The sequence below is a fragment of the Coturnix japonica genome, chromosome 4 (assembly GCF_054131305.1).
Source record: "Coturnix japonica strain WE chromosome 4, WE-NBRP24, whole genome shotgun sequence".
Classification (NCBI taxonomy): domain Eukaryota; kingdom Metazoa; phylum Chordata; class Aves; order Galliformes; family Phasianidae; genus Coturnix; species Coturnix japonica.
This window is the reverse complement of record NC_140666.1, coordinates 44,203,936-44,228,014: the sequence shown is the minus strand read 5'-3', so window position 1 is coordinate 44,228,014 and position 24,079 is coordinate 44,203,936. Positions and strand designations below refer to the sequence as shown.

The 24,079-nt window shown below is 38.1% G+C and overlaps 1 protein-coding gene across 34 annotated transcripts in view; it reads left to right on the top strand.

The window, feature by feature from the left end:
• Positions 1-24,079, top strand: part of TENM3 (teneurin transmembrane protein 3) — a 770,347-nt gene that overhangs the window by 637,246 nt on the left and 109,022 nt on the right. For 19 of the 34 annotated variants that reach the window (XM_085545048.1, XM_085545073.1, XM_085545066.1 and 16 more), the window contains 2 exons: positions 1,026-1,118; positions 12,782-13,020. In XM_085545048.1, coding sequence (XP_085401174.1) covers positions 1,026-1,118; positions 12,782-13,020 — 332 coding nt within the window. The remainder of the gene's footprint in view (positions 1-1,025; positions 1,119-12,781; positions 13,021-24,079) is intronic. The other 15 variants (XM_085545060.1, XM_085545077.1, XM_085545071.1 and 12 more) reach the window with 1 other exon arrangement.

Here is a 24,079-nt window from a genome sequence, read left to right as displayed (position 1 = left end):
ACAGTAGATAACACAAACTTGAAGTGCTATTTAAGGCAATCAACTAGTATTGTTTCCAGAGTCTGAAGTTGAGCAAAAAAGGTTGTTTCCATGTGACAAATTTCTTGTACGGTCAACATCTGTATAAGAATCCAAGCACACTGGCCCCATATGCTTATAAGCTCCCTATGGTGTGAGTAATCTGTTCCTTTATATTTCTGCTTGATGTCTCTGGAACCCCCTGACACGTGAATCCCATCTTGTCACCATGAAGACTTGCAATTTAAGCACACTGTCTCTTTTGTCCAATGTCCTAAGCAAGCACCAGGACAGATTTCAGCATTATTTGTACAGAATTCCTTGAGCTAGTCATTTCTCTCTTCAAAGAGGTGCAATTGTTGAAGCAAGCATGGATGCAAATTTAGGAAGAATTTCAAAACTTACCTTTTTGTTCTTTAAGTAGAGTTATAAATATGCAGCTTATAGCAGTAATAGTGTGTAGTCATGTGGATAAACTTTCCTTTCTCACCCTTCCCTGAGAGAGCTTATTGTCTGTGGTGTGTCCTTTCCTTCCTCTGCTGCTGTGGGGCACCATGTGAAGAATATGAGATCTCCACTCAATGTTGGCTGCCCCTCAGCATGTTTTCTGGCTGACTGGCTGTGCATTTTATACTATCCATTCTACTTCACTGCATTATCTCTGGTCCAGCCTCATCATGTAAACATCCTCCAACTATGTACTGCTTAGTCCTAAAGCCTATCTTGCTGTTGGTAGCAGTCAGGAATTTGATACCAGATCTTCCAGAGAAATAGGGGATAACCAAAGGGCAATTCCCCTAACAGTAACCTTGCGATAAACCCTGTGTCTGCATGTAGCTCCAAGGACAGGTGGATAAATTCTGCATTCAAAATGCAGTTGCAATTTTTTACATCCACGGGAAAAGAAAGTTATTAGATAGAATTAGTGAATTCTTTTTGTGGGATCACCCCATTCATTAATTTGAAATTGCCTCTCTAATTTCATCTTTTTGTATCTTTGTATGTAGAGAATTAGGAAATCAAGCAGTCCTTGCAAATGGTCATGACAACGTTATAGAGATGGATGTGTTTTCTCCAACATATCACGATAGCAGTTATGGGTATGTGATTCTAAGCATTTGCATGATGCTAACTGTTGCTACAGAAGGCAAAATGTGATTTTCTTTTAAGTCTGTTTAAGTGGTCAAAAAAAAAAACCCAAACGTGTGGAATAGACTTCATCTTCTTTTGCGTTTTTTTCCATTATACTTCAAATAACTTGTCATACAGATTCGTAGTAAATAAAAGTCAATGAATTTTGACTGCCAAATCTATTCACTTCCACTTAAGAAAACAGAAGGGCAGTAGAGGTTGTATTAATTCTTCATGTCCTGATTCTGCAAGCTGTTGTGAACTATTTGCATGCTATTCCATTTGCCTGATCTGATCCTTAGTTTGTAACAACTTCCTATTTAGGAAATATTTACGTTAGAAATATTGTGACGTGTTATTGTAGCACAGGCAATGACCAACTGAAGGGTTGTTTTTTAAATTGAACTGTGCATTTCATCTAAAACACTTTGAGCATTTGGTTTGAAATTTGAACTGCTGATTAATAGATATAGATATGTAGGAAGGTACTGCTAGTGGTAGATGTAAAACGAAAAAAAATAGAGAAATCCCTGCAACTTAACATTTTATTTCATTTAAAACAAATTTCTATTATATAACTGTTCTGTGTTTACTTATTTTTTCATTAATATCTGTCCTCTATTCAAACTGCAATTCACTTGTCTTCTACCAAATCAGTATACACGGTTTCTGATCCATAAAAAATCAAGTCCTGACAAAGCATTGTAATTTATAGTAAATTCCAGCCTGCTAATCATCACAGTGTGTTCAGTTTTGGGAAATAATTTTTAATCATATATTTGCTTTTTAATATTTTTTTTGCTCCCAATGGTAGGATAAAAATTAGGACTTTGTCCAAAGTCTGTTTTGCTAGTTTTAAATCTTAAAATATAATAAAAGGTGAGATACTACTTGATTGAACTGAGGATTTCTGCATTGGCTTGCTAATAATTAATTAATCTGTAAAATCTATTGACACCGTACACTGATCTGCTTCGCGTTCCAAAAAAACTCTTAAAATTTCCCTTAGATACAAATTGAAATGGGCTGCAGTAAGCAAGCCATGTGTTTAAATTCTATTGATTAATAATTTTCAGCAAACTTAACGATAGTGCAGATACTTGCAGGAAGACTTATTTTTTGTTAACTAAAAGTATTAAGCGTACTGTAGTTAAAAAAAAAAAAAAAAAGCCAAATATTACTGTTCCCTGTAGATCAGTACCATAGAATGCTGATTTGGATGTGTAATTGCTGAAGCAAAGTTAATGGAAACATGCCTGGCTTATGCTTTATATGTTTGCAATGGGACCACCAAATGCAGGTATTTTGGCAAGTGGGGACTATATTACATGAAATTCTTGTTGGTTGATGCTAGTTCAGGTAGCAGGACAATGAAATTTATCTTGTTTGCAATCCCTTCACTCTGAAAATTATGCTAGTAGGGATCATTTCATGGCGTGAAAGTTGTCCAGAGATAATAACACATCCTTTCCAACGCATAATAGATTTGAAACTGCAGCATGCTTTCAGCACGAAGATTCAGTTTATCAATCTTGCCAACATACTGTGTCACAGCTAGAATCATTATATATTTGTTTCTGTGCTTTCATGTCGTGTGTGTGTTACATTATGGTATAGTATTTCTTAGTTTGTGTGACTTACTGAGAGAATGTTCATCTAATGAATTTGAGAATTTTAGTGTTAATAATTATAATAGGAAAAACATTTTAGAAGTTCTGGTGATTCATGTGCCTAGATCTTAGGAATAGTTGTTTATAGCTTTGAGATATTCATATTTGTGCACTATGCATTAATTATCAGAAGTCAGCTAGAAATCTTAAGTTATTTTAATAGTATGTATTGTTGGCTTTCCTTTTCATGGCCACTCTTTTTCCTAATGTGTAAATATGTTTGTATGCATCTTAACAGATTAGCTTAGTTTGAAGTAAAGAGCCTGCTTTTCTTTTACTTAACATCTCTCTGAGTTACTGAGGTATCCTGTTAGAATCTGGGAGGAGGAAAAGATGCTCTATCAGCGAATGACTGTATTTAGATCTCTTACACAATCTAAATAAGTCCTTTATATTAACAGCTATGTATAGAATTGCTTCATATGCTGAAAGTTTAATCTCTGTTACAAGGATAGGGTCTGAAAACCTGTTGTACTTGAGAGCCTTATTTCCAGGGATTGGAAAGACTGTGGATATTTTACATGTGCTGGCAGACATATTCAGGGAGTTCAGTTACAAAAAAAAAAAAAAAAGTGGCCAGATTGTTACAAGGCTGTGTTGAACTAGATTCAAGAAGGAAAGAAGTCAGGAGTGCAGAGTAGGGGGAGAGATCTTGATGTGTCTGGGCACAAAAGGACTGGATGTAGCTGTACAGATGAGTAAGATGAATTAGTTCTAGTCTCAGTTAATGTTGGTTGAGCAGTGAGAAGTCCAACTCAAAAAAAGGCATTGGCAAAAATGGACATTATTAAAAGGAAAAGTCATCCTGTCTGAGCACAAGGTGTGATTCTCTGCCTTGTTCTATCTCTGAATTCTGATCTCTCACATCTTTTTGCAGATATTATTATTTTGCATATAAGAGAATGTGTAAATGTAGTATACAAGTTCCCACCTAGGAGTGATAAGGGCCTAAAAAATAGAAGTGATAAGTGCATCACATGTATGCGTGGAGTTGCCAGGTTGGTGACAGTGGCTTTACCTCTGAGGTTATAACAATGCTGTCACTGCAGTGACATGAATCTGGGTGTATGAATGACAGCTGATAGAGCAGTAATGGCAGCACAGAGTTCACCACAGATTATCCCAGGCTCTGAATTGCAAGGGAGCTGCATCTATGGACACCCAAAAAGGAGCTGAGGTCCAAATATCTATAATGATGGAACCTTCAGCCTGCTTGCAGCTTGAGGCAGAATTAAATCCTTTCAGCCAGAGGTATAATTCCTTCTCCCCACCCCAAAAGCTTTATTTATTCAGTGTTTCAAGAGAGGAAGTGGTCAAGATTGCAATACTTCATCTCAGAGACCTGTGTGTGTGTGTGTGTCTCTCTCTGTTTCAGTTGGAGTATGATTCCAGAAGAGCAGAGAACAAGATGAGGAACTGTAATATAAATCCTTATGCTCACTTGAGCACTTCCAGTCCTCAGTGTATAAATCAAATTCTTTCCTTTATCCTCCCCTCTGAGGAGCTAAAAATTGGAGTAAAACAGGCATGTCCCACCCATGGCTTGGCCCAGCCCAGCTCTTCCTGTGGCTGCACCCCACTCCATGCCATCATGGCAACAGCTATGACCTGTCATCAGTAGTGTCTGGGCTGAAACCAGGGCATAGAGATGGCAGCAGGGGGGGGAGCCTGACTTTTAAGAAACCCAGAAGAGGCTTATAAGGAGAACTGAGTTAATTTATATTATTTGAGCGATATATGAATCTAGTTTTTCACTCTTCTGTATAAGAGGCAAGTAATGGGACTCTACTGCAGTGAAGAATACGAGTAACTGAAACTGCCAGCTTTCTCTGTTTGCCCACACAGCATCTTTGCATCTGACTCCCCTGCTCACTTCTGCACACAAGGTGCAGCTTAGTGTTGTTTTGTTTCCCTTCCTTATATCTTTACAGAGAGCAGCTTAGCAGAGAGGAGCACAAAAGACCAGACTCAACACAGACTGATTATTCTGATTCTTTTGATCCTAGATGTGTGTGTATGTGTGTGTGAGTATGTATGTATATCTGAATTTGGAAGAATTATTACTAGGATGTTTACAAGTGCCATGTGCATTACAATAGCATTGTATTCTTATTTATGCCACTGAGAAGGTGGATACTCTGCAAAAGGATGGTATCCTGCACTCCTAAAGACAGGAAGTTTTGGCCTGTGCTTCACCATGTCCCAGCGGCTGTCAGAGTCAATTGACGTGTACTTGGGTCTGGGTTGCTGCTGGAAGATTCTGATGCAGGTTGCCATGCCTGACTTCTCCAGTCTTCCTTTAGCAGCAGCCAGCAGTGGAGCAGTAACCAGGGGGACAAATGTGGAAGAACACACAAAGACTAAGGAAGAAACCCTCAGCCCTACTAGTTTTTTGTTTCTTTTCTTTCTTGGCTTCCAGACTTAAGTTTGTAAAGAAAGCGTGTCCTCAGTGTAAACCCAGCCAAATTCAAGCAGGTGTTACCATATATAAAATGTTTCTCTGAAACATTTGAATAAGCTGTTAGAAGAGGCTTATCTCCAGTTCCCACAGATGTTTCCTCTGTTTATGCATATGGATAATAGTTTTCCTCTCTTTCTCCCAAACTTTGATCATCATTTGATCTGATGTGATCTTGGAGCTTTTTCTGGGATTATGGAAGCATTAATATTGGCTCTGAGAAACAGAAATTCACTTTTCTTTTTTCCTATACAATTTTTTATTGCAGTTCTGCAGGGAAAACAAACTAAGACAAATTCACAGCATATAATATATAGTTTCTGTGCAGGCTTGGATTTACATTAAATGCAGCCATATGGTTCTGTGGACGTCAGTCATAAAGTGGTGCTAAAGGCAAACACCACCAACTACAAGGTTTCATCTCAGACGAATGTTAACAGAAGATGAAGACAGGCATAAAGTGCTCACAGAGAAACAAAAATCCAATTCCTTTTGAAGCCTACTGGGAATGCTGATCTCATGCATCAGTGAACCAGAGTTCATATGAGACCTAGCCAGTAATTTCTGTTATCTCTTTTACATCTTCCCTGTAACGTCAGTCGGCAGAGATTAATCTTCTCGTTCCATCTGCTTCTCCAGCTCAGTGCAAGGAATCAGATTTATTGATGTGATCTATCCATTAGTGAACCAGGCTGAGCTCTCTAATGTCAAACAGGAGGTGAGGGTCATGGTCTCACTCAGAGAATCCAGATCCATCCAGCATGAGTAGGGTCTGTCAAGACAGAGAACGCACCAGCCAGTAGATGCAGTGCAAATGATTGATTGTGATCTCAGACTCCTGTTTTTTTTTTTTTTCCTCTGGTTAATTGTTTTCTGTATGTTCTGACAGCTAATGTATCTGGTAGGGTTTTTGTAAACAAAGAAAGAGTGTAGTAGTCCATTCCTGGGAGCGAGGAAATGAGCTGGTTTGGCTTAAGGAGTGTCAGGGAGAGATAAACACAAAAACTTACATGAGAGAAGTTGGAGCAAGCTAAGATATCTGCAGCCAGACATAGCCAATACTCTCTTGGAGTTAGTTCCTTAAGATTCATTAATTTCTTTGAATGAAAGTGGCAAATAGAACACTACATCTTCCCAGAGATAGATGTATGCTATCTCTGCTTGTGTCAGAAAGGAAGCATTCAAGATAGAGAACGAGAGCTTCCACACCTCAGGACTCTCTGCTGTGTCTTCTATGCACCCTTTGGAACCACTAGAAATATAACAAGATATGCTATTGGTTCCCTTATGTCTTGATAGCTTACACTGGTGCTGCCAAAGTTTTATATAAGGGGCTTCTACACTTTAAAAAAGTAGAATTACTGATTGTTGATAGGTGAATTATGAATTGAAACTGTTTTTAGACAAAACCTGCTATTCTAGTTTTATTTCAGGTTAGCAATCATCACAGCTGTATCCAATTCAAAATAGGTTAATTACAGTCTTTATTCTAATACATTCAGTAATACCATATATGAAATTCAGTAATACCACTATATGAAACATAAAAATCAAGCCATTGGGATTGCTGTCCCTTTCTGAGCAATAAAGTCATGTCTCCTGTAGTATTGGTCCTGAGATGTATATCACCAAAACTAAGTTCCCTGAAATGTACATTACTCTCAGTTTGCGTTCTGTTGAAGTATTTTCAACAGAAGTTTTTTCCACCACTTGAGGATATCAGAATATGATTGATGTGTTCCCACTTTTAGGTATCTAAAGTGCAGATACACTGCATCATGCCTCAGAGCGAATCCGGTATAACAGATTGAGGTCCTCAGAGGAACACATAACAACATTTACCACAGCGTGCTTACAAATTTATTTCTTAATATAGTACAGTCCACAAATTCAACACTCTTTAGAGTTGGATAGATATTTTTTAATAGAAGGAACTAATGGCAGATTCAAGTTAGTGTTTGAGGGTAGATCAACCTGTACTGCACAGTGTAAAAATCAGTGTGCTCATTTCTCTAAGCTGTTAAATTGTGATTACAGAGGACAGAATGACTTCTTCCCTGACTGGAAGAGTCAAATAAAATGCAGTAACTTGTTATAAAAGAACAAGGGACAATCGGTTGACTTTAAATTGAAACTGATGGAAGAAAACACATTTTGACACAATGCATGTTTTACCTGCAAAGCACAATACCATAATACTTCAGTAGAAGACAGGATTTTGGACAATTTAGAGACAGTGAACTACTACTGAATAAGTTGTTTTGAAGACTTTCGTTCTGCAGTTTATGTTGGCCTCTTCTAGACAGGATGTTGTCCCTGGTGATCTACCCTGCTGTATTAAGGATTCTTTCTGCTTATTTGGTTACTACTAAATACATAACTGCTGTCCATCAGGTAGGATATCTTTCTTCTATACAATTTTTTGGAGCAAACTAACAAGCTTGTGTTACCACCTGTGCTTGTGGGAATTTTCCCTATACATTACTTTTCAGCCAGAGACCACTTCAAATTCCCATGAAAGGGAGAATTTCTGAGAAAGGAGAATGACTTTGGCAGTGCAATCTAGTGAGTGTTAGTGTTTTCCTTCCTCAGTGGTCTTCCTACAGCGGTCTATAATGATCAGAAGAGCCACACGGAGTTAAGGCCATCATGAGAATGTTAGGACAGTAATTAGGCCAGTATAGAAGATAGCAGTGCAATAAAGTCTCAGTCTGTGTCTGGTCACGATAGAGTGTTTCTATTCAAAAGCATGACCAAACATTAATTTTTTTTTATTTCCAGATTATTTAAGTGTTAATAGTACATAACAGTTCACAGGGTTCAAGTATACAGGAGCGAAGGATTTAGGTTTTTTAAGGACGTGTATTCTAAATATGGTTTCATTCTGAATTGAAGATACTTTATCCCTTAAGGTGAGGAGTGTTTTGATTCTGTGAGTTCATAAAGCCTAGCAGTATTGACCTTTAACCTTCGACAGCAGTTCCTGGTCACTGTCATAATCTAAATAACAGTGCTGCAAGAACATATCTGTGTCATGGTAATAAAACGTGATGCATGTTCTGGCATACCTAGAGGAGTTCAGAAGACTTCCACTGGACCTTCTTCACATTTCCTTGTTTAGTTCAAATTTAATATGTTGTGATTGACTTTCTGTGAGATTCTGCGCTCTTCTTGGTGCAGTTGTGCTATATAACATATGCTAATACAAAGCTAAAACAGTGCTTAGAAAAGTGTTGGAAAGGATAACATGATTTTTTTTCATATCTTCCAAATATCTGCAAAGTATTCTGTATATGATGTCCAATACCAGAGAAATTGTAGCTGCAAACCACCATGAACCTTTTGTAAGTTGACACAATCTCAGTATGAGCTAAAAGAACCTCATGTATCTAATGTAGATGTTATGTTATGAATGTTAAAAATGTTCAATAATTTTATAAAGGTTGTGAGCAACATATTTAAAGGTAATACAGAATAGTTCTTATTATCACAGATACTTTTTTGTTTAATGTCTGCATTTCTTCTGTTCTGGAATTTAGAGTCTTCCAGATGTGTTTATATAACATTGCATTCATTAATATGGTGTATCTGTTTTATTCTGAACTGGGATGAAAAGTTATTCTAAATGGTATTTCCATTGCTGGACACTGTGCTACCTTATGTCAGAAGTATTTGGGTTTAGGGTCTGTGCCTCACTGTCCTTGAATAGTTTTGTAATCCATCTCCATTTCTCAGAGGCCACAGTTTTAATGTAATCTTTTTGCCCAACTCCTGGGTTTTTTATTGCTTTCTTCCCATCCTGCTTTCATATTTTCTGAATTTAGTAGAGGTTACTTCAATTTTATCTTCCACAGAGGAAGTGACAGCAGAGAGAAAATCTTATTTGGTGTGAATTCTACCCCCAGCTTGAGGAGAGGAAAAAAAATTGTATGTACCAGTCCCTGGTATTGAGTTAAATTAAAAGCACAATGATTTTATTTTTATTCAGAAGATCCAGTCTTCACATTTCTGAGTTTTGGTACTGTATTTCTGTCACTCAAGAGAGGGAAGTTGAGCGCGATGTCTGCCCATTGTGAAACCAGGTGATTTCCCAGCTGTCTTTGCAAGCAAGGATTAGTTTATGGCATAACCTTGTATTTTACCGCAAAGTTGTAATTCATAACTTCTAGATACTACATTTTTTCTCTTTAAAATGTTAAGATTAGCTGCACTTTTAAATAGAAGCGCATATTGAATTAGTAGTTGGAAATATATGTTGAATAAGCATGGAAGTAGAAGACAATTTGCTTCAAAAAGTGAATTGAGTTATTTAATAACAGTAGAACTACCTGGTCTTGTAAAATATTTGCAGGATTCAGTGGAATTTTGTACTCTAAAGCTTTAATAAAATATTTTAAGTGCTGCTTATGGAAGATCTAGCAAGTGCTTGTTAAATGATCAATTTTGAATGGAAGGATATGCTTTTATAGATGCTTTAAGCCTCCTATGAGATTAAATGTAATGTAATTGGTGGTAAGTCAGTGCCTGGTCAAGTAGTGCAAACAGTTTAGGCTTTAAAAAGTAGCTACTTGAGTACCATGGTTTGAAAAGACAAGATAAATGGATATATAGATAATTAAAATCGTTTGCAGATAGATTATATTTCAAGAGCGTGAAGAATTTCAGCATTATCTGGAAACAGCCTGGATTTGTTGTCAGGTACTGCATCCTTCTGCATGTCTGTCGCACAGGATCGTGGCTCAGAGAGGCAGGCAAGATGTGCAAGCCCGATAGCATTGCACTTTAAATACTGCTCACTCTGAACTAATTTAGAAGGAGGGTCTCTGACCACTTTGTTAGTAACCTCACTTATTAGAAATAGAGAAATCCAAACAAATTTTCTTTACCCAGAGGAAGATGTCAGTTGTGTTGGTTTTTTGGTTTTTTTTTTCAATTTTTTTCTTATTATTTGTCAGTCTTTTGCTGTCTCTGGATTTTTCCCTCAGCAGCCTCCAGCCAGCCAGTACAACCACTCTGCCATTGTATTAATGTGATTCAAAGGAAAGGAGTAATAGCTTGAAGTGAGGAGTCATGCTGCGTGCTGCCTAAGACTGCACACTGCTGAATTCACATATAAAAGTTACAATTTTCTTTCATTGCCTTGATGCCTGAGGTGGACTGTCAGAGCTGTGACAGCTCACACCACTGCAGATATGTGGCCATCTTCCAGATTTATCTATGGGATTAACTCCTTGAAGGCTTTGAGAATGTGGATTACAGTCTCTGCTAAGTTATGCTATACCAGCATCTCAGTTCTCACTTTCTCAGAGGAAAAACAAAAAAAATAATAATAATAAAAATCATACACTGATAGTTTTGTTGGATTAACACTAGGACTGGATAAATGTCTGTGCAAGTGTTCATATAATGAGAGTTCCCATTTTATTTATATAATTCTGTCCCCCAAAGCAGTATTCATTATATAGTGAGGAGGAAACAGCTTTCTTTTTGTTAGTTCTTATCCTGGGATCTATGCAGACGTACCTGGAGATACCTTTTACCATGCATAGCCTGAAATGAAAGAGCAGTAAAGGTCAAGTGAATAAGACACTTTATCAGGACTTAATGAATCTGCATGCTTCTGTGAGTCTGTAAAATCAAACTAATGGTTCTGAGGTAAAGTACCTTCTACATCAGGCTAGGCGTTGTTGGTTTTTGTGTTTGCTGCTTAGAAAATGTCACAACTTGTAATGAAGCACTGTCTTAGAGAAGGTTTAAACCACAAGTGCATTGTCTTTTGAAATCATTAGTAATCCTCTTTGCTCAGAAGCTCAGTAAAACTTTCATGTACTGTTGTGCATCAGTAGATCTAATATATATCCATCTCTTGCTTCTGCCAGCAAGTTTCATGTTGTTCCAAGTGAAGTAACCTGCGTATAGAATATTTCATGGCATTATTTGTGATGGAAATCTTTTCAAGGTGGGGGCTTGTGCCGTGATGTTCGAATTCATCAAATTCGTAACAAACTGTTTATCTGCTGCTGTTATTTCTCTCATGCTGCACTGGGGCGAATTAATTTTCAGTGTCTCCACAGTGCATTTCTGATGAAGCCGTTGTACCAGTATAGGTTGGTATGTTGCTATCCAAGGATCCAGGCATGGGCCCTGGAGGTTGAAAGTGCTGTCAGCAGAGAAGCAGTCCTGATGAGCCTGATGTCTGGGGATATAGCTAGAGGCCCTTTTCCTCCAAAGTCAGCTCACATTGTGCTAGAACTTCTGACCTGTACTATGTATAAGGCATGCAGTAGATAAAAACGACACAGACGCGCCCTTACTTGGCTTCAGGAGAACCTGCATGTCTGCAATTCATGAGGGTCTCTCACCTAATCAAGAATGCAAACTCCTTTGAAGTTTTGTTTAGCTGCTTTTGCACCTGGTAAGTTTGAAATTCTCCTCAGCGGACTCCCTTACAATTTTTACTTACAACGTATTCACTTTGCAAAGCCTCATTGCTGAAGGCCAAGCCTTACACAGCAGAGTTGCCAACGTAACAAATCAGTGGAGAAAAACCTGGTGCCAAGACTTTTGACTTGTGTTGTTGTTTATGGAGGTGTGCACATGTGCCTTGAGAAGAACTCCAAATAATATATGCCTGTATGCTGTGCTTCCTTTTAAAGGCTTTTCTGAAGTAATTATGCTGGTGTGAACTAAAATAATGTAGGTAAATGCAAGGAGTAATATTTCCTTGAGAAAAATTAATTTCAATCAAGTTTTTTTTTAACTCAAATTGTGTCTTAAATTTGGCTTTGCCTCTCATTTCTAATTTTGGCTGAGGTTCACTCTGGGCTCCCACTGAATACATGTCTTTAGATTACTTGCCAGACTGTAACTGGCTGCTATGTCCATAAATCACATCTTGATAGTGGAAGATTATGTGTGAGGAGATAGAAATTAGTGAGCTATGTAGTTAGAACACAAAGAACATATTTTTACTGACTAATTTTGGGCAAAATTGTCAGAACTTTATGTGAGAGATTGCTGTTTTCCTTGTATTTGACCCAGGAGAATGTGATGAGCGGTGCGGGCTACAGTCAGACTGCATAATATTGACTTCTTAATGGAGTTCCCTGTAGTCTGTAGTTGAAGCCAACAAAAATAAACAGCAGCAGAAAGTGTGTCCTTACTTGTTGGGTAAACTCCGAGATACCTCTTCTCCACCAGAGGGTTTTTGGTGTTTGTCTTTTTTTTTTTTTTTTTTTTTTTTTTTTTTTTTTTTGTAGATCTGATTCCTTTCTGTGTAACAGTGTATCGCTAATGTTTTGGGGGCTTTTTTCAGTCTGCTCTTCAAGGGAAAATGCCTTTTTAAAGTGCAAAATCTGTGACCAGGTTTGCTGCTGTGATCTTCTGCAGACTGGATGCTCTTAGACAATTGAAAAATACCCAATGTTAAGAAAAAACAGTATGACTGCCTGTGTTCCAATTCAGTTTACTTCTGTACTTTACCATACACTCTTTCCTTCCACAGGCATTTCCTATTCAAAACAGGAACAGGGACAACACCGCTGTTCAGTACTGCAACACCAGGGTACACAATGGCATCCGGCTCTGTTTATTCCCCTCCTACTCGGCCACTACCTAGGAACACTCTGTCCAGAAGTGCTTTTAAATTCAAGAAGTCTTCGAAGTACTGTAGCTGGAAATGTACTGCTCTCTGTGCTGTAGGGGTCTCAGTGCTGCTGGCAATACTGCTGTCCTACTTCATAGGTGAGTTCCTTTATTTTATAACTGTCATCATAAATAGGGATGTCAGATGGACTGTCCCATATTAACCTTCATGTATAGCAAAGCTTTTAGTAACAGCAAAAACTGCGACAATGACTTAACAAAAACTCCTGATTCTTTTGAAATAATAGAAAATCTGAATACTTTGAAAGCATTCTGTGGCACAACAGCAGTGGAACTAACTTCAAAGAAGTATTTGAATTGCAATTAAGCTATGTGGTGTCTAGTCCTCACGAATGTATCTATAAAATGAAGGCTGTGAAGTTTTCACAAAACACAACTTACCACATGCCTGTGGAACTCTTTTCTTATTTTGCATTGTATATAAGCAATGAAGCATTTAGGAGTTACGATTATCGCTTACTATATACATATATGTTTGTGTGTAGAGCTGGAGCAAAAGCGTGGTATAAACTTTGATTATGAGGTAGGGAAAATAGTTGTCCTAAAGGACAACATGCAGAGGAGACTTCTTCATCCTCTATAGGGTATTTGTTTTTTTATTATTATTATTTTCAGTTTTTTAAGTACTCTTTCCTAGTTTGTATTCTATATGATTTATTTCTTCATTACTTTATTTAATTTCATAAATCCTTGCTATAAACATGTCATTTGAGTTTTAGGCAGTTTAATTGCTTAACTGTGAGAAAAACATTGATTTCTGTGTGGGAGCAGAACAGGCTTTTAGTGTGCATGAACCTTCTTCCATCACTTTGTTCAGATCACATATTCTGTTACCTCTGAGTCCTTGATTGGTTTCCAAAGACTTTTTTTAACTGATTTTTTTAATTAGAAGTTTTAGTCAGCACTGTTATGTTAATAAAAGCATGAGGGTCTGATTTTTGTAAGGCATTGCTTGCACTCAAATTCAGAGTCTTAGGAAGTCAAGGAAAGAAAATAGAAAGGGGAAGAGTCAATCTCTCCTTCTCTCCTTCATTTTAAGATCTGGGTAAATTAATAACAAAGCCTAGAAGGCCCTCTGATCCTTAAATCTTCATTTCCTTTGTTGAAACAGGCTTTCTACATTTCAATCCAAGGCAGAGCATAAGCTGTATAAAGCCTTTGAAGTAGTTCTTTCTGGGCTGAAGCTTCTGAGAACAATACAAAAAACTGGGTTGCTGAGTAGCTGGAGAAATTCCTCTCTGCTATAGGAAAGCAAAGCGCCTGGAACACCCTTTCCACTTCAACTGTGAACATGAAAGTTAAAAAACGCGTGTATACAAACGTAGGGCTTGACACTACTGCCCAATACTTGTCATGATTTGGATTATTTCTTATGTGAACATATGCAGGAGTATGAAGGTGCGGAATGGAGTTAAGCTTTAACAGTGCATCTTTTTCTAAAGTGAGATTGAAATATTCCCATTTATAAAGCACATTAATTGTGCTCAGCTTTCATAATGCTGCCTCTTAAGTCATTATAATCAAATATCTGCTGCCAAAAAAAAAAAAAAAAAGTGTAAAAAAGAAAACACTGTATTGAAGTATAACTATCAAGAAATAAGGAAAACGGCCATAGAGATAGTGAAATATTGAAGATCTGATTGTCAGCTAGTCCCAGAAAGCAAGATTACTTATGAATCTGACAGGTGCAAGAAAATAGCTGAACTGGATTATTTCTCCCACAGGCATATTAAGCATGTGTGTATATATACGTGTATGTATATATAAATATTTTATACTAATTTTTTTTTTAAATCATATAAACATAAGCACATCAATTGTGCCTTTATTCCTGTGTTTGGGGAAAGAATTGGGCTTTCCAGTGAGTGAGTGCTTTCAGCTCCACACATCATTTATTCACATACTCTGGGGAAAAAAAAAAAAAACTAACAAAAAAAAACCCAAAAAGCAGCTGTACAACATTTCATGGGCTCTTGCCAGCTCACATGCTTGCTGAAATAAACAATGCACGAGGGCCTTCCTTTGCCCATAGTCAATAGGGAGCTCTCTGCCTACTGGTGATATTGCACATATTCCAGCTAGCTCAGCAATCTAAATGTAAAATCCAGCACTCAGTGATGCTCTCTAGAGATCACACTGGGTCCATAAAACCATGAATGGATTGCATTCGTTCATAAATGTGGTTTTACCATCTCTGCAGGTGTATCAGAAATACTGTCCATTTAGTAGGCCATCTAAGTATGAATCGGTAAAAATCATTTATGTAAGGTCAAAATAGTCCTTCATCTTGGTTAACTGTTGTGCTGGGTAGATATGAAAGAGAAATGGGTGAGCAGGTAATTGATAATAAAATACAATCTCAGGAAGGGCTGTGGTACTGTGAAACCTCCAGCACTGCAGTGTGCCCCAAATGCAGTGATCCAGCTTTTTTGCTGAGGCCTACAGCAGCTGAGGTGGGAAGTCACATCTGTGAAGGTGTTTGAGATGTGTTTTTAACATCACAGAGAGGCACTGCCACAAGCACAAAAGTGCTTCAGCCACTGCTGTAAACTATGCTGGTATAGATTGGTAAGGAACGTGGTATGGCTTGTGTCCACTGTGTGACTGTGACAGCTGTAGGTTGAAGGACTAACTGGATCACTCACCTGGTGACCAGCATAGCAGACCCTTCTTGGGGTGAAGGATGATCATGTCTTACCCAGGCTTGTTTTAGCTACAGAGGTATGGGATAGAGAAAATGACTTTCGATCCCCTTTGCTCAGACGACATACGGCATAAGAGACAGTTTGCTAGACTTCATGTCTGCCTTTGCAGAACTGCTCCGTCAGTCAGTTAGCCCTGCCAGAGGAGAGGAACTACACTGAGTCTGGTCTGTCTTGCACTTCTTCCATCACTGTGACAGGAAAGACTCCTATGTTTACGAAGTCTACAAAGAGAAGGTGAGAGCAGCAGATAGCAACATGGGGAGGGACTAGAGCAAGTGCTACACTGTAAGGCCGCTTAATACAGTCGTTGGGGTCACAAGGAGTTGAAAAACATTATATCAGTCTAAAGTAAGGAAAGTATCACTTCCAGCCTTCCCACATACTCTTGATTTTCAAGCCTTGGTGGTCTCTCTCAACTGTTTTTGAAGCACAGAGAATGTTGAAGCTTACTATTCCTGTCCATGAGGCCTGCTCATCTTTAGAGAAAATAAAAATGAGTTGTGGAAAGTGCTGACCTTTTGGTTAACGGGTTTATCTGATATTTAATTATGGAGAAACAATTATTTAATCAACAGGAGCATGCATGAGGTGCTGAACCAAAGCAGAGTGCAGCACATATGGAAGAGTAGACTTAAACAAGCAGCTCTACTTTAGAGTAAAGGATATGAAGAACAACTCCCTGAAACAGCATGCTAAAAAGGAAAAGAAAGAATATAAACTTCTTAGCTTAGGGATTGAGATTACATTGGCATTTCTTTAAGCAGCTCATTTGGTTAACTGCTGTACGTAATAAGATTTGCAACCAAGAAAATAGCAATTTTATTTCCAACATGAACATTTTCAAAAAACTTTGAAAAATACTATTTTATTTTTCACTTTTTGGAAGACTAGGAGGAAAAGTATTAAATTTAAGCCATGAAAGAATAAGAAATATGATGTTGCCATTGTTTGATCTCTTTTTATATACACATGAAGAGTTTTACCCAACTTTGTACGAGCAGTCTGTGTGAGTGCCAGAAATAGAGTCCAGCTTTACAGTGTGCAAGACAAAACAGAACGTTGTCTTTTTTCTCCCCAAGACTTACTGCCTCATTTGGCATCCATCATTTGCAGTGAATGCATGACAGTTTGGTAGGGCAACACCTAGGCAAAAAATGGACATCAAATCAAAGTTTTGCATATAACCACCATCCTACCAGTTACATATTTGAGTATCTACTCTATTTACTTTTGGTGTTGTTAATGTGAGGAGCTGATTGTTCTTTGATTTTTCTTGTAACTGAAGAATCAACTGTTTTGTTTTAAATATATGCATCAGTCAGAAGGAGTTGTTTTCAGTGTGGTGTTGCATAACACAGACTGACTAGCTACAGTAATGGCTGGTACAGTAGTAATCATTTCTTTTGTAGCAGAGATTCATGCTGCATCAAATTAATGAGAATTTGGGGATATCAAATGCCCTTTTTCTGGCACAAAAATTGTTTTGGCACCTGATTCTTCATTGCTAATGACATTGTCAGAGTTCATATAAGAAACTGATCCAAGGGCTCTTTTCACTTGTGTGGCATCAAACAGGTTTTCCTCAGTCAGTGCTGGAATTAGGACTACTCAACTGGGCTTGAGAGTTGTGCCCTGATAGATCACGTGTCCGTCATGATGAGTGTTCTTCTACATCTACTAAATAGTTTTTTATTAACATAAAATAGTCTTTAAATACATTATGAGATTTGATCTGTTTAGTCCTTTTCTTCTGTCCTGACTTCTCAAGAACAGTGTGTCACAATTTGAAGTCTGTTTGCATTTTATGAGTGGTTTTAGCCTCTGTATAGCTCAGAACTAATTATTGTTCTAGCTTTAGCTCTGCAGCCGGTGGTTAGGAGAAGAATTTACACCAGCCTGTTGCTCCACATGATAAAGTAAATAATTATCAGTAGTAAAATAAAGAAATCTCTTTGGGGAAGGTGGAGGGGGGGGGGGGGAACTTTATTAAATTAAAAAGACCATAGGAATATTTTCATCTCCACTGCTTCTTGTGAGCAGTTAAGTAAATCCTTTTCAGACAGGAAAGCTAACAAGAAAGCTAACTTTTAAACTTAAGTGAAATGTCTGGGAAAATACATATTGTAGTTTGTATTTCATTCTTTGAGAGTCAGTAGGAATGTCACTTTCTTCTGTGACTCAGGGTTGACCACATAGATGTAATCCAAACTGGAAATGTAATATGAACATAGAAGAGATACCAGACTTGAAAGCCATGTTAGATAATCACAGATAATACGTATCTTCCATGTTTATATAAAGATCTATCCATTGTGTTTATTCCTCTGTTATTATATTGTGCATTCAGGGTTTTTTTTACCCAATCTGAACATTGTTACTGATCCAATATCTGAAGATATTTTAAGTAAATTGCAAATTTATTTGCTAATGAATTCTAATAATTAATGTGCATGGACAATTATCTTCAGGGTATGCGAGGAATTTCTTGAGAATAAGAACAGAGCAACTGAAGAGGCTTTTGTAGGTATGGGAGATGGATAGACAGGAAAGAAGGTTACCAAGGTTTGTTGTTAGAGGACCCTGTCGCAGAAGGATGTAGGGTGTGAAAATTAGATGTAATGGCTGATTAACTTTCTTGCAGGTGGGTTTAAAGTGATCTTGAAAAGTTAGAAAATGTTTGGCTTCTGCACACTGAAGTTAACTTTCCATCTTTCTAGTGTTGTTTTGGAGTTTGTCTGTGGCCCTGTTCACACTATTGAGGATGTAGTGTGACAGCTACTGGCTTTCACATCTACTCACAGATTGCAGAGGACCAGAGAGATAACTTCCCTGTGGGGCTCAGTGACAGATGCCCTAGTAGGGCAGAACCACCCGTCATAAGACTAATGGACTTAGGAGTGGGTTTTTCTTACTAAAGAAGGACTAAATATACCTGTAATCAAAAGGAACCTATTTTGCCTTATCAGCAAAGAACAATATAATACTTCTTTTTGATTGCAGTGACAAGTTAACAATATTCTGCTGTTCATAAAGCTCAATTACTGCCAGGATAGAAGAAAACAACTTAATTAATAATGCCATTAAAATGGAATTTTTATTATAGTACTTGGCGTAGGTATTGTAATTAACAGGCATGAGGGAGAATATAGTTTAGTTGCCATTAATCACCTTTACTTTCATTATGTATTCACAAACTTTCTTTTTCTCTTTGACCCGCATTTGAATTTGAATGCTGTAGTGCTATTGTCTCTGGTATCTCTGTCAAGATTTCCAAGATTTTTTCTGCTGTGTTTCCAGCAGAGTGCCTGCATTCTCTTCCCACTCTGCCTCCCTGGGTTTCGCATGGACCTTGGTTATGACTAATGTTTAACTGTGGGTTGGAAATATGTTCTCTGTCTGCAGCTGTGTGGCAGATCTTCACATTTTGCCAGGTTTATGCTCTCACTGCATTTCTCATTCTGTCAAATTATATGTGCTGAAGTAGACTAATATCTGTAAATATCACAGATTCAAAAAAAAATGTATCTGGGTCATGGCAACTCCCACTGTCAGTACAAGTTGTGAGACAAAAGGATTGAGTCGAGAGGTAGTCGCGTATACGGGTGGATGTCTGCGGGACATAAGCCAGCAGTATACCCTCACAGCCCAGAAAGCCAACTATACCCTGGGCTGCATCAACAGAGGTGTGGCCAGCAGGTCAGGGAGGTGATTCTGCCCCTCTGTTCTGTTCAGAGACCTCACCTGGAATACTGCATCTGGATGGGAAGTCCTCAGAGCAGGAGAGACATAGACCTGTTGGAGTGCATCCATAGGACAGGCTGAGAGAGTGAGCTGGTGTTTCTTCATACTGGAGAACAGAATGCTCTGGGGAGATTTGAGAGCAGCTTTCCCAGTATGTAAAGGAGGTCTGCAAGAAGGATGGGCAAGTCTTTCCCCTTTATCAGGATCTACTATGGTAGGACAAGAGGAAACGGGTTCAAATTGAAAGAGGGGAGATATCAGTTGGACATAAGAAGTATTTTTCACTGAGGATGAAAGGGCACTGGCACAGTTTGCACAGAAAGGCAGTGCCCCATCCATGGAGAAACTCAAGGTCAGGCCGGAGGGGCTCTCAGCAGCCTGATCAAGATGTGCATGTCTGTTCATTGCAGGGATCCTTAAAGATCCCTTCCAACTAAAACAAAACTAATTCTGTGATTCTGAATGTGTGAAATATTTTTCATTTCCTCTTGGTCTGTTCTCATCATTTGAAGAATGCTCTGAGATTTTACAGTTTACCAAATCAGTGCATCACAAAGTATCAAAACATCCACCCAATTATACACGACAAGGGTGTTCTCTTAGTGCTTGCTGATTGTACCAAGCACTTTGGAGAACCAGGTAAATTTTGCATGTTCTTATGCAATGTATGCAAACGTGCAGCTGTGAAAGCAACCACTGTCTGCAGTACTCTGAAAGGTACATAACTCAAGTCTTAGTCACAGTTAGCATCTCATCATAACAATCCTTCAGGCTTTTAAGGGAATGCTTTGGGTGTCCCTAGGGCTACTGGAGGCAGTGGCAGTGTTCTTGTATCAGCCTTCTCTTCATAAGCTGGAGATCTGCATTATCAGTTCCAGCTTGGTGGGAGTTTGAAGTGTCTGACTCTCAAAGTAGGAAACCGTAGGTTAGGTACATATAACTGTCTTGTTCCTGTCCGGAATGGGCATTTCTAGGTCTCTCTCAACTCCAGATACTGCAGACAGCAGTTGCCCCGATGACAGTACTGTGGAGAACTGAAAGGGTCGGCCTCTCTGCAGTGTGTGGTTGTGCTATGTGGTGGTCAACCTGTTGTACTATATATTACTGCTGGACCTAGCTTCCGGGAGGTCAGAACAGTAAATATCTCATAGAAATATAAGGCAGTACTAAAGAGTGCATAGCCTCTGCTGTTAGAACTGCAGTGTGGGGTTTTGTACCCATACAGCTGGTGAACGTACAATTTAGCAAGTAGAACCCATCTTTTAATATTTCTGAGGGATTTTAATAACCAGGATGGATGGGATTCAGTAACAGTGAGAGTCCTTGAAGTCTGAAGTACCAGTCTCCTAGATCTATTTCAGTACTTCATAACCTTCAAAAACTGAACTGTAAGAGCCAGATAAATGGTATTTGTAGACCATACCTTAGAAATAAGATGGCAGACAACTCATTTCTGATGTATTCTTTGTATGCAGCAGTATTAAAGCACAACTTCAACACCATTCTTAAGCTTAACCATGAAGCTTATTATTAGTGCTTGTAATTCCATGGGTTTATGCATTGCATTCAGCTATATCCAGCATGAGAAAGTTTTTTGCCTGTGGCTTCTAGGTATATGCATGAGGTTTGCTTCTCTCAACCTGCTTCTCGAGCAGACGTTGCTCATGAGCTTCTCCATAGTGTGGAAATATTTGTGATTTCCTGTTTATACTGCTTTCTTTCTTTCAAAACTGAGAGACAGGGAATACCTAGTCAGAAAATCAGTATCTTATATTTCACCACCTTGTTGGGCTGACTGGACTAAAAAATATTTCCAACATCTTTCACTGACATTGCACCACAGCTAAGCACGATGAAATACGAGCACACTGAATGTACATTTTTTTGCTTCTAGCAAGAATACTGTTATAGATAATGCCTTTAGCTGATGTTTTTTAAGCAAAGATCTTGTTACTGACTTTTATACTAAGTACAAAACATCATAGTTACTATTTCAGGAGTGCAGAGTATAAACATTTGATTGCTGTTGCAGATGTTGCGTGCTATTATTGTTACTGGCACTGAAAGTAAAACATTCATTGAGAAAGATAATCCTCACGCATAAGGATGTAGCAACCTGTAATTTGCAGTTGGGAGGTTGAAAGAGACTTGACAAGATTTTGCAGGATTAAAAAAGCTAATCCATCAAGGAGCATACCCACCTCCACTCCCCAAAGGGTTATGTTCTAGTTACGATTTACCACGAGGTTTTGGTCAATAGTGCTGTCACCCTTCCGCTTTTGCCCAGTGGAGCAGACTGAAACTCAGTATTCCTGGCAATGTAACATGTGTAGTGATGAAATATAGACAACATGATGTTGTTGTCCACAGGTCCTACATTGTGTCATTATGCTGTCATGCTGTGGAATACAGTTCCTTTTTAAACTATGAATGGTGTTTCCAGGAATACTGAAATGTCTTTCAAGCATGTGCTTCCCTCTGTGCTCCTTCTGTAATATTCTGGAAGACCCACAAATTTGTAGCAGTTATTCAGCCTAATGACAAATACTTGAGAAATGTAGTTAAATTATGCTAGTTACTCTTTTGGAATAATAAAAAGCTTAGATTAATCCAGAGGCATAGTTCCTGTTTTATCAGTGGAGGTAAATACATGCTACATTTAGGAGTATTAAGCATATGTAGTACTTCAAATTTATTTTGTGAAATAGAGGTGAAATTACTCAGATGATGTAAATTGTTTGTTGATGTAAGATTTACAGACCTCTTTTCTTTGTTGCTAGTTCCCATTAGTTTCTGATTTGTATTTATGAAGGAAGAAGCTGGCCCTTACAGATGTGCTGTCCACGCACAGACGTTATCTGAATTACGGTATATGTTGAAGCAGTAATTTAGTGTCAAAATTGCTTATTTTCTGTAAACTGTATCTTTAAGTTGCAGTCCTTTCTTGCATCTTGTGAAGAAATCCGCTTTGTCTGGTTTAAAATGGTTTTTTTAAAAATCATTCTGCTAAAACACCTGACTTAGATGAGAATTTTGTGAATCTCTCTGTGCACTTTGAAAGAAAGGAGTCAAGTATGTGAGTCCAAATTTGTTGTGAGCAGTTTGTTTGGTTAATTTGTCTGTGACTCAGGTGGCAAGTACAGATGGGCTTTGGTGCAGGTGTACTTCCCCCATTGCAGCGATTAATTAAGCATGCAAGTTATGGGTCCTCCAAAGTAAATGTGAGCTATTAAATACAAGATCCTATGTTTTCACATACATGCTGCTTCAGGAGACTTCATCCACAAAACCAGAGAGAAGGTTGTCTCTTTGGAATTGTAACCTATAACAGCATTCGTGATTTTCTAATCTAGGAATAGGAGATATGGTACCACTGCTGAGATTATGCATTTGAAACGTTCTGCTACCCTCAATGGTAAAGCCAACCAACCAAATAAGGAGTGGTTTTGCCTAAACGTAGTGAAAAAGGATCACACAAAATCATCTCTTCTAATACCTCTAATAGAGCAGTACAGGAGGGTTTTAGGTAGTGAGAGTGGCTAACAGCTGTTGGGAGAGTCAGGCGGCTCCACAGGGCTCTAAGAAACAGCTATATTTACAATGTATTTAGATGAAAAAAAACCCTTACAATTTATCACTATTTTGATACAGAAAAAGTGGTACTAGTACTTAAATAATACTTAATTAAAACCTGTAAAACAGCCAGCTGCGTATTGTTAGCACCTTTGTGCTAAACACTAATCTACTTGAGTTTCACACAAGGTGTAACACAGTAATTTGCTCCAGTAAATTTGTCTTCGCTTCTTAAAGCTTCAGACTCATCTGTTGTTCTTCTCTTTCATCTTCAAAATGCCAAGTTCCAGAGCGGTTTCTATTGAAGCGCTTTTTGTTAGAGAGTTGGGTCTGCATTTGACTCCAAAACTTCTCACAGTGCCAAGAGAGAGTTCTTTTTCAGTTTATTTGCCAGGTTTTCAGTCCCCAACAGGCTTCTATTCTGTCTCTTTCCTTTCAGTAATCTCGGGTAGAAGTAATGCTATGTTGGTATACACAAGTTTGAATGGGAGAAATTCAGTCCTTTCTTGTTATTTCAATTCACCTGGAGCCAAAACTAAAAGTTTCAGATAAATCCTTATCGCTGAGCCGATATCTTTTCAAACAGCAACAAGACTAATCAATTCTCTCCATCAGTTTTATAAGTGAGTGCTGTGCTGCTTTAGAGCTAAGACTGCCTATTCTTAAGATCACATGTAAGATTTTATAGTTCAGTGTCATAGCTGATTTAGTGGGTGTTGAGGGGAGAGTGTTTAGTCTGGAACTGTAATCCTACCTTGTTTTTTCTACGGTTTAATAGCTATTAAAGAAAAGGCTCATGAGGCACAAACCACTGAACTTACAGTTAGCAGTAGGGTTGTCTTTATATCATGAGTTTCTTCCATAACTCATTTATGATAAATTAATTTCTTGATTTCTTTTTATTGGTAGTATTTTTCACATGCCTAGAGTGCATCTTTGCTCCCAGGATTAGTTTCACAAATACCACATCTCACTTTAATGAGACCTTTGGAGGAATTACTGTCAAGGTTGTGTTACTGCAATCCATATAAAATGTATTGATGACAATAAAATCAAGGATTCTCTATCTAGTAGCTACTTTCTCCACTGCCCTTATTTTATTTCTGGCCCAAGCTCAG